Genomic DNA, 13,004 nt, shown 5'->3' on the forward strand with positions numbered 1-13,004 from the left:
TACATTCAGTTGCACGATAAGTTATATTCATTCTGAAATCCAATAATATGCTACTTCCATAGACTGATAACTTTTTATATTTACCACCATGCTATATTTAGAAGAAGAAGAAAAAAACCCTAAAAAAATCGTTTTACGTATGTCCTTATTTTATTTTGGGATTACATACAATACCATTACAGTATACAGCTCTGTAAATCAAGTCTTCAAAAAGTAGTGTTGGAGAGACTAGAGCTTGATGTTATTAAACCATCAATCACTATTTACTAGGGGTGGGCGAAACTGGGAATTTTGGTATTTATGCGATCCAAGTATACAAATGGTAGTAAAGATCGATACGATACTGAAACATTTTGCTTGGAAATTTCCTGATCATTGAATAATTAAACTTCTGCCCTTTAAGTTAGTTTATAATAGATAGATATTTTATTCATCCCAGCAGGGAAATTCACATAATTACAGTAAACATAGCACAATGACATAAGGTACCAAACATGTTTGATTTTCTCTAGTTTACTACATTGCAAACCTTAACAGCATACATACAAATATTGCTATTACAACTGTTTCAGAACGAAAGCTAAGAGAGTCAAACCAAAAACAACAAGGTAACGAAAATACAAATATTATTTAACAATGTCAACTAGAGAACTACAATACATTCCATTGCACAATATTTTGAAGATAAATGTATTAATTAAAAAGTATCTTTTTTTTCTCATTGGGTTTGTTGCCATAAGAACAATGTTTTTTGTTCAGGACCAGTAACTAGTTTACATGGTTGGTTGCAGCTTGTTGTTTGGTGGAATGTGAGCTTTATTTCAAGTTTTATGTTCATTTGATTTATTGCCAAATTAGTTGACTACTTTACCACACAAAAAAACACGAGGCATTGTCTTTTACTCTAGTTGAAAAAAAAATCCTCACTGTGCTTCCTGTTTGCCTTTTGTCATTTTGAGCTTTTGTTAGGGGTGGGCACATACATTTGCCCTCCTTTTATCCCTCGCTGGTAGGAAGAAGCAGCAGGCCAGGTAGGGAGAGGTGCTAAAACTGTGCCTGTCAGTCACTCACTCAGGCATAAACTTATATGTAGGCCAAGTGTGCCAGGCCTGTGAGAGAAGGACTGTGCTATGGTACATAAAGAAGCTGTGTTTTGAGGAAAATGGTAGAGGAGTGAAGTATCTATCCCAGGATAATAGCATTGATCGGTATCGCTAATATCAGTATTTGGATTGATCCACCCACACCTAACACTTACTCTGTCAGTAATAAGAATAATAACAAAATGTGGGTGTAACACTTAAAAATGCAGAAAGTGCTTTTGATTATGGATGTTTTCTTTACTTCAAACATACAAGTGGTATAGTACTCAATGTTTCACATGCCTTAGCTAAGAAAAACAAATCACTTATTCTTGTCAAGTGCAATCATTCTAGCTATACACATTTAAAGCCATAGTTAATAAAAATAGATGTACAAATGCTAATGCATCTGGGAAACTAATGTTTGGCCAATGGAGGTACCGCAAAGTAGCGCACATACATAATGCAAATTAATGGCAGCGATGACTAAAGGAGTACAGAACATCAAAATATGCAGAGAACACTTTGTGTCTGTCCTGTTTAGAAAAATAACCTATGGTGTCGCTATTAAGATACTTGTTTGCAGACTTGGTCAGGCAACTGTCAATCTTAATCAACAAGTGCAGCCAAGCCATTTAGCTTAATTAAATCATTGATCATAAACAAACACATGCAAGCAAAAAGGAAGAAAAAAAACATTCAACATACAAAAAAAAAAAAAAAAATCAATGTACTCACTAACCTTCAAAAGACAACATAATACAACAGCCTGAACACATCCTGCTATGGATTATGGTGAAGTTCTCCAATGCCTAGAGCACATTATAAAGCGGTAGAAATAGGACACTATATTTATTTCTCTGTAGGACTATCTATCGGGCTGATAATTGTGAGGCCAAATTTGACAATCATTGATTGAATAACTTGCAATCTAATCACAACATATTTTACCCAAAGAAGCTGTACAGAATTGGGAATGTTCTCTCTGCCGCCATCTCCTGGCTTGTGTCATTACAACTTCAGTCAGCTCATTCGTGATGCACGTGCAAGTACAATAATTTCTTCGACATGCTCAAAACAACTCTTTTTTTATCTTTCTTGGAGTTCGGGTTGGTGTTTGGACTCTACTAGAACCAGGCCTTTTCTTACTTTCACCATTTTCATGCTACATTGACATTAAGTCACTCTCTAGTACTGCCCCTAAACCCTGTTTTTTTTCAAACCTAATGTGTTAGTGCAGCTCTAATTAAGGTAAAATAAAAAAATATAGGCTCAGTGGAAAATAACCTCTTTGATGTAAGTTGGACATTGTTAACGCCTAGTTAATAGAGAAAATATTGCACTTTTAACTTTTTGAAGATACCTCAAACAAGGCACCCCTTCTTTAAATGAAAATGCGAAACAAAGGGGCTTCCAGAGTGTGGGATGAGCTCATCACCACTGTTGAACTGAAGCTTAAAGGACAGTGAAATTGCACATTTGGGTAAGTCTTTAATTAAGGTTTGTTAATTTGATTTTCCACTCACCTATTTAGTTTCTTATGTCTGCTTTTTATATACTTGTTTCTTTTTTTATTATAGATTATTTTTTTTTAAAGGTGGCACGGTAGATGAATGGTTAACGCGTCCGCAGCGTAGTTCTGAGGTCATGGGTTCGAATCCAGTTACCAACCTGTGCATGTTCACCCGTGCTTATGTAGGTTTCCTCAGGTCACTCCAGTTTCCCCCCACATTCAACGAACATGCCTTTTAGGTTATTGGCCAGTCCAAATTGTCCCTAGGTAAGAATGAGCATGCGAATGGTTGTAAGTCTCGGTGTGCCCTGCGCCTGGCTGGCAACAAGTTTAGTGTGTCCCCTGCCCACTGCCCGAAGATAGCTGGGATGGGCTCCAATACCCGCGTGACCCTACTAAGTATGAGTAGTGCAGATGATGAATGGATGGATGATTTTTATTACTAAATTTTAATCATGATATTTGTTTTATTTTGAGTTTTAAATCTTATTTAGATCTTAGAAAACAGTTGATTGTCTCTATTGGACCTTTTCTTGTGGAAAGCCCGTTATTACCAATACTCACCCAGAAACTCCAGCAGACCCCCCCCCAATAAATTAAGTTTGAGACCTCACCTTTGACCAATTTCTAAAAAGAGATTTGTTGTTACTAATATTATCCTTGGTGGTAACTCGTTCCTGTTGAGACCCTTACAATAATTCCCTGCATTTCATAGGAGAATACAAATAGATAAGAGCAAAATACATCTTTGTCTGTGTTGTCTTATATCTTCTTGCCTTTGTGCGAAACTGTTCCCTGCTCGCAGATAAGAAAACTTAATAGAGATCAATTAAAATCAAACAGGTGGCACATTTCCTCAACTTAGCGGGCAACTGAATCTTATTGCTCGCATCTCCCATTTCCCCTCAAAAAAGAGCAGAACAGATTCCCAGTGAAAGTCAGTCAAACAAAACCTGACCCCCATTGGCTGAGTATTTTACTTAAGCGTAAGAACTATGAGAATACTATTCCTTAAAGCAATCAAAACTACCTACAAGCTGCTATGTAAGACATTTTTTCAATTGAAATAAAAATGTTCTCATTGTTGTATGTAGTTTTAGCACACAATAATGTACCGACTGCTAGATAAGACAATTTTATTTCAAGTATATATATTTTGATTTTATTCAAAAACAAGCATACAGCCTCAGTGTACTCGGGGACAGGAAGTCATTGCAGAGTTATCAACACAACCCAGAAAATCACCAACCACTCTCTGCCCAGTCTAAAGGACATTGCCGGCTCACAATACTGCAGTAGAACCAACAATCTTGTACAGGACTTCCCTGACCTCAGCCACCACCTCTTTACCCTGCTACCGGTCCCTTAAACCAAGGACTATAAGGCTCACCCCAGGGCCATCAGCACTTTAAATAGGAAGACATGACTAAAAAAGATATACATCTTGTCTAGATAGAGAAAGATGAGTATTCATATCTTATTCATTGGCTTATTTTGGAATTATTTTGCAGTTTAATGTCACTGCACTAGTTTTTCATTGCACTACTCTGATGCACTTACGAGCACTACTTTTAATTATGTGGACCTATTTATCCTGCCATTCCTTATATTTTTCTCTTTAAAGTCTTTATAATGTGTTAATTCACTAGTGCCCCGTTTTACCTAATTGTAAACAATCTTCACTATGTTTTTTATGTAAGAAGAATTCTTATTCTAAAAATAACCTAATACAAGTAAAGCGTGTAATAAAAAGACCAACAATTTGTATATTATTGTGTCTACATTCAAATTATCCATGCATTTTTTGATAGCTTCAACCTTAAATTTAGGTCTAGAATGCATTTCATCTATGCGTATACATTTTTTGACATACACACTAATTAATGTATTAATGTACTGTATGTTAAATATTTGTATATACAGTGGTTTGCAAAATTATTTGGCCCCCTTGAACTTTGTGACCTTTTCCACATTTCAGACTTCAAACATAAAGATATAATACTGTAATTTTTTCAACAATAAGTAGTACAAAATCATAAAGTCGATCACACTTTATTGGATATTTTAAACTTTTTTAGCAAATAAAAAAAACGAAAAAGTGGGTGTGCAAAATTATTCAGCCCCATTGAGTTAATATTTTGTAGCGTCACCTTTTGCTGCGATTACAGCTCCAAGTCGCTTGGGATATGTCTCTTATCAGTTTTGCACATCGAAAAATTGCTATTTTTGCCCATTCCTCCTTGCAAAACTGCTCGAGCTTAGTGAGGTTGGATGGAAAACGTTTGTGAACAGCAATTTTCAGTTCTTTCCACAGATTCTCAATTGGATTGAAGTCTGGACTTTGACCTGGGCATTCTAACACCTTGATCTGTTTTTGGGTGAACCATTCCATTGTAGCTTTAGCTTTATGTTTTGGACAAATCTCCATCCCAGTCTCAGGTCTTTTGAGGACTCCTTCAGGTTTTCTTTCAGAAAGGTCCTGTATTTGGCTCCATCCATCTCCCCATCAATTTTAACCATCTTCCCTGTCTCTGCTAAAGAAAAGGCCCAAAACACGATGCTGCCACCACCATGTTTGACTTGTGTTTTGAGGGTGATGAGCTGTGCTGCTTATACGCCAAACATAGCATCTTGCATTGTTGCCAAAAAGGTCAATTTTGGTCTCATTTGACCAGAGCACCTTCTTCCACATGTTTGTTGTGTCTCCCAGGTGGCTTGTGGCAAACTTTAAACAGCGCTTTTTATGGATAACTTTAAGAAATGGCTTCCTTCTTGCCACTCTTCCATAGAGACCAGATTAGTGCAGGATACGACTGATTGTTGTCTTATGGACAGATTCTCCCACCTCAGCTGTAGACCTCTGCAGTTCATCCAGAGTAATCATGGGCCTCTTGGCTGCATCTCTGATCAGTTTAGTCCTTGTACGAGCTGAAAGTTTGGGAGGACGGCCCGGTCTTGGTAGATTTGCAGTGGTCTGATACTCCTTCCATTTCAATATTATTGCTTGCACAGTGCTCCTTGGGGTGTTTAAAGCTTGGGAAATCTTTTTGTATCCAAATCCAGCTTTAAACCTCTCCACAACAGTATCTCGGACCTGTCTGGTGTGTTCCTCGTTCTTCATGATGCTCTCTGCACTTTAAACAGACTTCTGAGACTATCACTGTGCAGGTGCATTTATAGAGAGACCTGATTACGCACAGGTGGATTCCATTTATCATCGTTAGTCATTTAGATCAATATTGAATCATTCAGAGATCCCCACTGAACTTCTGGACATAGTTTGCTGCACTGAAAGTAAAGGGGCTGAATAATTTTGCACACCCACTTTCGTTTTGTATTTGTTAAAAAAGTTTAAAATGTCCAATAAAGTGTGTTCAACTTCATGATTGTGTCTCACTTATTGTTGATTATTCAGAAGAAATTACAGTTTTATACCTTTATGTTTGAAGTCTGAAATGTGGCAAAAGGTCAGAAAGTTCAAGGAAGCCAAATCGTTTCGCAAACCTCTGTAGCACTTTGAGCTGAAATGCGTTGTGTGAAATTGCTATACAAATACATTTTGATGCTTTTTGACATTTTCTACCAATGGGGTAGGGATTTACTTTTTGCATTGTAAATAATTTACTTTGTAAACCCTAGTAAACCGTCATACTGGTTATGGGCACATACAGAAACACAGTGTTGACAAACAATTGCTACAACATTAGTCATTCTGATTTTGTCATAATTCCATTACATTGAGATTAACGTGTACAGTAATCTAATATTGGGAGTTACATCTCCATTGTGTGAACAGAGAGTTATTCCAAATGCAATAAATAATCATTATGAATTCAGCTGGATATTACAAAAGGGAACAGTACAAATATTCATTGTTTTGCAACGCTAATTGTATCTCTGTAACCTCCATTCACAATGTTTAGATATTTATCTAAGACCCCTTGACCTAGTATGTGATGCATTATTTGTCCAGTTTTAGCTGGCATTGCAACAGTGCTGCTATTCCTTTTAATGAGCAGTGGTCCCAGAGCGATAAATTAAAATTATCGAATCCTGAAGCATCCCCTGTCGACACGTTTTAGTCGTTATTATCTTTATTATGTAGTGTTGCATTATTATATGTAGCAAGCACGGGTGTTTTGAGACATAACTTAAACATTGCACAGTGGATTTGTGTGCAATGTTCTGTCAGCTGTAGGACGAATGGCGCAAATACTTCAAAAGTTGTAAGGTTAACTCACAGTATGACGCACCCTCGTCGCATGTTGTTTTTGTTTTTGTTTTATTTTTTGTTTTTGTGTGACACAATACATGTCAGTGTTGATTATTTAAAAGTGGACTTTAAATTGTGATGATCCAGCCATTTATGAATATTTTTTTAAATGCCAACGACTAAAAATGTTCGGTGGCATAAGACTCTATCTTTACACATAAAATATTAAATCTCATCTCATTAGCTACACCGCTTATCCTCAGTTGGGTCGCGGGCGGGCTGGAGCCCATCCCAGCAATCATCGGGCAGTGGGCAGGGGACACCCTGAATAGAGGTAAGATCGGGCCCAAAAAAAGCACCCGAGCCCGACGCAGGCCCGAGGGGTATTAAACCCGACCCGGACCCGGCCCGACTAATTGACTGGATTTGCTGGCCCGGCCCGAGGGGGCCCGAAATTACATATTTTATTTATAAGGAGGGGTGATTTATGATAACAAATTAAACTCTGCCTTTTGTTGCAACATCTAGGCCTAAGTTAAATAAAACTGTATAAACATTTACATCTTTTATATTTCTGTGTCTGCACTGCAATCTGTCATTGACGTTTTTTTTTTGAGGTAGCGAAAACATTTAAAGGCGTCCGTCATTTTGACGACTTGATCATTGGGCCATAATCCACAGCAGCAGTAGTAGTACGCCTTTAAGATTTTAGCGCAGCACTTACATTGAGAGGGGGTGTTGACGTGTTGTGTGTGCCCTTTTCCGACTCCTATGCAAATTAGCCCCCCCCCCTGATCGTATTCTATATAAAACGCTTATTAAAACAATAAAGCGAGCTAATTATAATCATTGGGAGATCCTAGTCTAAATAACGCGTTTATTTATACAATAAAGCGCGATCGTATTCTACAAATTGCGTTTTTTAACGCGGATGAAAATCTCACCAACGTCAATGTACGCTTCCGACAAAAGCGATCGTATTCTATATAATACGCTTTAAAACAAAATAAAGCGAGCTAATTATAATCATTGGGAGATCGCGTTTATTTAAACAATGAAGCGCGATCGTATTTTACAAAATGCGTTTTTTAACGCGGATGGAAAAGTCACCAACGTCACTGTACGCTATGATTTCCGCAATCACAACTAATTGTACACAAATAATATTGATTTGATTTACTATAATATCCGTATGTAAAGTCTTTTTTATTGTGAATGAAACCCTGGTTGCATTGGATCCCGCGGTGTAAACAAATTGTTGTTTTTTTCATTTAAAATCGGAGGGGGGGGGGGGAATTTCCATAGGAGTCGGAAAAATAGCGATTACAGCTCCTTCTCCGTTTTATCCAAATTATTTATTTTATAACAAGTATTCCTTGGTCTAGTATCCATACATAGTTTAAGTATATATTTTTAATGAACATTTAACACATTATTAATTAATTTAAAAAAAAAAAAAAAAAAAAGCAGGACCGAACCCGACCCGACCCGACCGTATGACTGACATTTCAGGGCCCGACCCGGCCCGAAATTGCCTCGGGTTCGGGTTCGGGTTCGGGCTCGGGCCATAAATCTTACCTCTAACCCTGAACTGGTTGCCAGCCAATCGCAGGGCACAGGGGGACAGACAACTCACTCGCTCATTCACACCTAGGGACAATTTGGACCGGCCAATTCACCTGAAATGCGTGATTTTGGAATGTGGGAGGAAACTGGACTGCCCGGAGGAAACCCACGCAAGCACGGGGAGAACATACAAACTCCGCACAGGAAGTCTGGAGCTGGATTTGAACCTAGCAGGAGGTTCCCAGGACATGAACTGTGCCGCACATGCGCTAACCACTGCCCCACCGTGCTGCCCATAAAATATTAAATTTATTTATTTATTTCCAAAACCCCATAGGAAAGTCCAATCCTGAAAAACGGCCATAAAGAATATTAACTGAACTGTATATTGTATGTAACTGTATATGCGTAGTTTTTGGGTGAATATTTCACAATTTGTGTCAGTGTACATTTTCATTTGTGTCATTTGTGAATATGTTTCTACTTCCAAACACTCAAAAAGTTCAGTTTTTGAACGGCTTATCCCCAGTAGGGTTGTGTGTGTTTGTAACAAGGCACAGTTGTTGCAAGCAATTACAAAAATTCAATCAGAGCAGGAAACCAATTTGGTGGGCACGGGCCCTAACTGTAGTTTATAACCAACGGTAAAACTTACATACTGTAAAACAGCATACTCTTAAAGCAGCAATCACAAAAGCAGCAATACTGTAATTTACCAAATCACTCAAAAAACAGTTACTTTACTTTAAATGTAAAACTATTATTGGTGATTTGGTCTGCTTACTTACTGTATTGATATCTTAAGATAGTACAGCATAGGCATCGGGACGACACTAGTTTGTTTTAGTCTAATTAGATGACGAGCAGGGCTTTGTATTAAACTCTTGTCTTGTTTACCATGTTTTGTGGGTGTGGCTGTTTTCTCATTCATAATAGATCTAAATTCCTGATTCCAGAATACACCAGATCGCTGTCTTTGAATTTAAAATGTGTCTCACAAAATTCTATGGGAAACACTTGATCATGACATTTCCAAACAGAAAGTATTGGTATCGTATCGATATTGGACAATAGTATCCAGTGTTTACTTGGCATTGGATGACATGAAACCTCGCAGTTTTACCCAATACAATCTGAACACTTTACCAGGCAACACGACATTGATATCATCAAAGTCGCACGTGCACACGCACGGTAATTCCAGAAGCACATGCTTGACTGAGCATGTAAATGGACCGATTTATTGATGAGTCTTTTATGATGAAGGTGAAAGTGAAAGAACAGTCACAATACGAGCCAGACCTCCCGTAAAATAAAATAAAAAATAGAAAAGGGACGCAAAATGTGTACGGAAAACTATTTTTATGCGTCTCTCAAGATAAAGACATTTCTTTAGATTAAAGATGTACCATTATTTTGACTGAATAAGGACAAGATCACTTCGTGGTGGTCAGCATATTTTTTGGGATCTTGTCATTAGGGTAATAATTTAGGGATTTTGCTAACAAACATGCAAAATCTGGTTGATAAGCCACACACAAATGGCATTGAATGTGACTAATAAAACATGTTAATATAACAGTTATAACATATATTTCTTATGTCTATGTCAGGTATATTTAATTTTCAACAAGCTCAAAATACACATTTTCATTACATAAAACTATTCAAAACATGAACATTAAATGAAAGAAGCTGGCATCATTTAAGCACCATCTGTCACGAGGATTACCAGAACAGAGCAGGAGACCCCAGAGCGTTCGTACAATACTTTTATTTGGGGAAGCACAAGGGTTAGCGGGAAACTTCGGACGACGTAGCCAATCGTAGCGTGGGACGGAAGCAGGTTGAGTTTACCGGGACTGAAGAGATGATCGTAGCTTGGGACGGAGCAGGTCGAATCGGAGGCAGGCAGAATCAGGTAAACAAGGCACAGGTAATCGGGAGCGTCATACGGGGTACAGATGTTAATCCTCCGACAAGGACTTCTCCGCGTAACGCGTTTAAAAGGGGAGCATTGACCAATCAGGAAGCACATTCCAGCGCGCCACATGATTACCCCAGGTGACTCCACTTGGGTAATCATGACACCATCAAAAGCCTATAGTTTTTTTATACTAGCAATAGTAGGCTAAAATAAGTTCAAAGAAAACTACAATTATTTTAAATCTCTATCGTCCATTTAATTAAACAATTTTATTTTAATATAAATGGATTAAAAGTACGAAATAATTACTTTCTTCATATATATATATATATATATATATATATATATATATATATATATATATATATATGCATTGATTACACATATTCAAATGGGAAAATATGAAACAGATTTTGCTGATATACTTGATATGTAATGGATTTGCATGCAAAGCCCCATCAAAGAGGGCTTTCAAAGTTTCCCAAACAAATAGTAAACTCTTGTCTCAATTTTTTTCCTAGGGACTTTGGTGTTTTGCTAGTTTGTCACGGCGCCTGGCGGGTCATTATCGCAAACAGCATCCAGCTCGTTTCCACAGAAAAAAGCCTTAAAAACCTCACTTTGTACCACCTGCAAAACACCAAATGGCAAAACAGACTTATTTATAGACAAGCTGGTGAACATTGTGGAGCAGGCTGAGGTCTGATATTTCCCCCAGGAGGTAATAGAGACTATAAAAGCAACTTAGGGAGAGATGATATTGGACCTCCTTTCACGGCCTTAAAGAGAAACAGCTCCATTATGTTGTGACTGCCGGATGTGTAAATAAGCCTCTATTTGGTATCAAATGGCATGTCAAAAAACAGTGGCGATAGATTTTCTGCTTGATGCTAGATAGTAGCGATGGCCTATTTCCAACCTGTAGACACCGTAATCGATCCAAAATAGTATTTCTGCCTCAATCAATGTACATTAAATTTGCCTCATTCGACGGTAAGACAAATTTACATTGATCATGTAAGAGATATTTCCTCTGTAATAATATGTTAGTTATGATAATTGGTGTTTTTGTAGAGCCCGGCTGTTCACGTGTGTTTGTGTGTGTGTGTGTGTGTGTGTGTGTGTGTGTGTGTGTGTGTGTGTGTGTGTGTGTGTGTGTGTGTGTGTGTGTGTGTGTGTGTACTTACAGACTGCATTTTTGTGACTCGAGTCCTTATTGGGCATCATCTTCACTCCTCTGGACTTCAACTCAATCGCTTTCTTCACTGGAGAAATGAAAAGATTGAAGTTTTTTTTAATAAAGAAAACTGATGGTTTTTAAAACAAAAACAGTTTATGATGATAAAGTGATCCTATAAAAAGTGTGCTGACCCAAACTCCCATCAGCAATTTATAATTGGCTTACCAGTTCAATCTGATGAGACCCCAAACAGGATTGTAAATCAAAATTGAATACATATATTAAATATATTTAAATAAAAACATCAACACAACGTTAATAGTATCATCATTGTGTGTACATAATTTATTTTCGCAGCTCTTGCATTTTTTTATTTTTTAAGGAAGGTGTAGCAGATTTTGTGACCCGTGTGTGAGTGATAAGTTCAATTTTTTTTTTTCGTTTTTTTCTTTGTTTTGAGGCCTGCAAAGGAGATTGCACTGTTTACATCACTGCCGCTATCAGCCAATTACTTTGCTGTTCTTTGATACACACCGTTTAAGGCGGATCTGCTTTTGAAGCCAGGGCTAAATAAAAAGAGACGACACAGGGGAAGGCTTTTAGAACAGATTTGGAATTTGGCATTGTGAGTGTTTTTTTTTTTTACAGTCCCCTCCTGTTCTCCCTGCAAGTTCGAAATTCATTGAAGCTGTTAAGGGCCTCCATCCCGAAAGTAATGACCGACAATCCCCAAGATATCAAGACAAACATCACCAGCAGCCACAGATAGCTAAAACCTGTTACCAATTTTAAACATCTTAGAGCTGTCATTTCAGGAGAGGGGTCTGAACCAAAAAACATGGCTTGGATAGCTCAAACCACAGCCTCAATTGCCAGTTTTAAACCCATATGAAAGGACAGGCAAATCGCAGTGAAATCAAAGATCATGCAAAAGCTGGCAAATTCCATCCACCTTTATGCTTGCGAGACATGGTCTCTTACAGCAAAATTGGAAAATAAAATCCAAGCCATTGAGATGCGATGCTACAGAAAACTTCTAGGCATCAGCTACTTAGCCTATGTTACAAATCAAATGGTGCGTAACACACTCAGAGGGCACATTGGACCCTATAAAGAACTGTCTTCAACTGTGCGCAATCGAAATCTTCAATGGTTTGGTCGCGTTACAAGATCGCCAGAACTGGCCAAGATAATTCTCCAGGGTACAGTCCAAGGGGCAAGAAGAGAGGAAAACCAAAATACAATTGGGCCGGCAACATTAAGCAATGGAATGTTGCCAACTTTACTACGGTCCAAAAAAGGCCAGGAACTGACAACAATGGAGAAAGCTGTCCAGAGTAGCTTCCTCATTTGTGCCCTGAACCTTGAACGTGAACTTTACACTTTCCAGTGAGCTAGATAAAATTAAGAGATCAAGAAAACAGACGCGGACAAGATGAAAAACTGACAATTTGAAATGTATGTTGTTGCAACTTTCGATTGGGAGTCGATTAAACTTTAAACCGACTAATGAGTAAGAGAAA

The 13,004-nt window shown here is 37.9% G+C and overlaps 1 protein-coding gene across 1 annotated transcript in view; it reads right to left on the minus strand.

Annotated features, from left to right (window-relative positions):
- LOC148367660 (CUB and sushi domain-containing protein 1-like) overlaps positions 1-13,004 on the minus strand; it is a 654,387-nt gene that overhangs the window by 257,144 nt on the left and 384,239 nt on the right. Inside the window, exon 7 of the mRNA XM_088334675.1 lies at positions 11,489-11,566. Within this exon, the coding sequence (XP_088190801.1) occupies positions 11,489-11,566 (78 nt within the window). The remainder of the gene's footprint in view (positions 1-11,488; positions 11,567-13,004) is intronic.

This window comes from Urocampus carinirostris, chromosome 4 (assembly GCF_059441175.1).
Source record: "Urocampus carinirostris isolate Australia breed hairy pipefish chromosome 4, RoL_Ucar_1.0, whole genome shotgun sequence".
NCBI lineage: Eukaryota > Metazoa > Chordata > Actinopteri > Syngnathiformes > Syngnathidae > Urocampus > Urocampus carinirostris.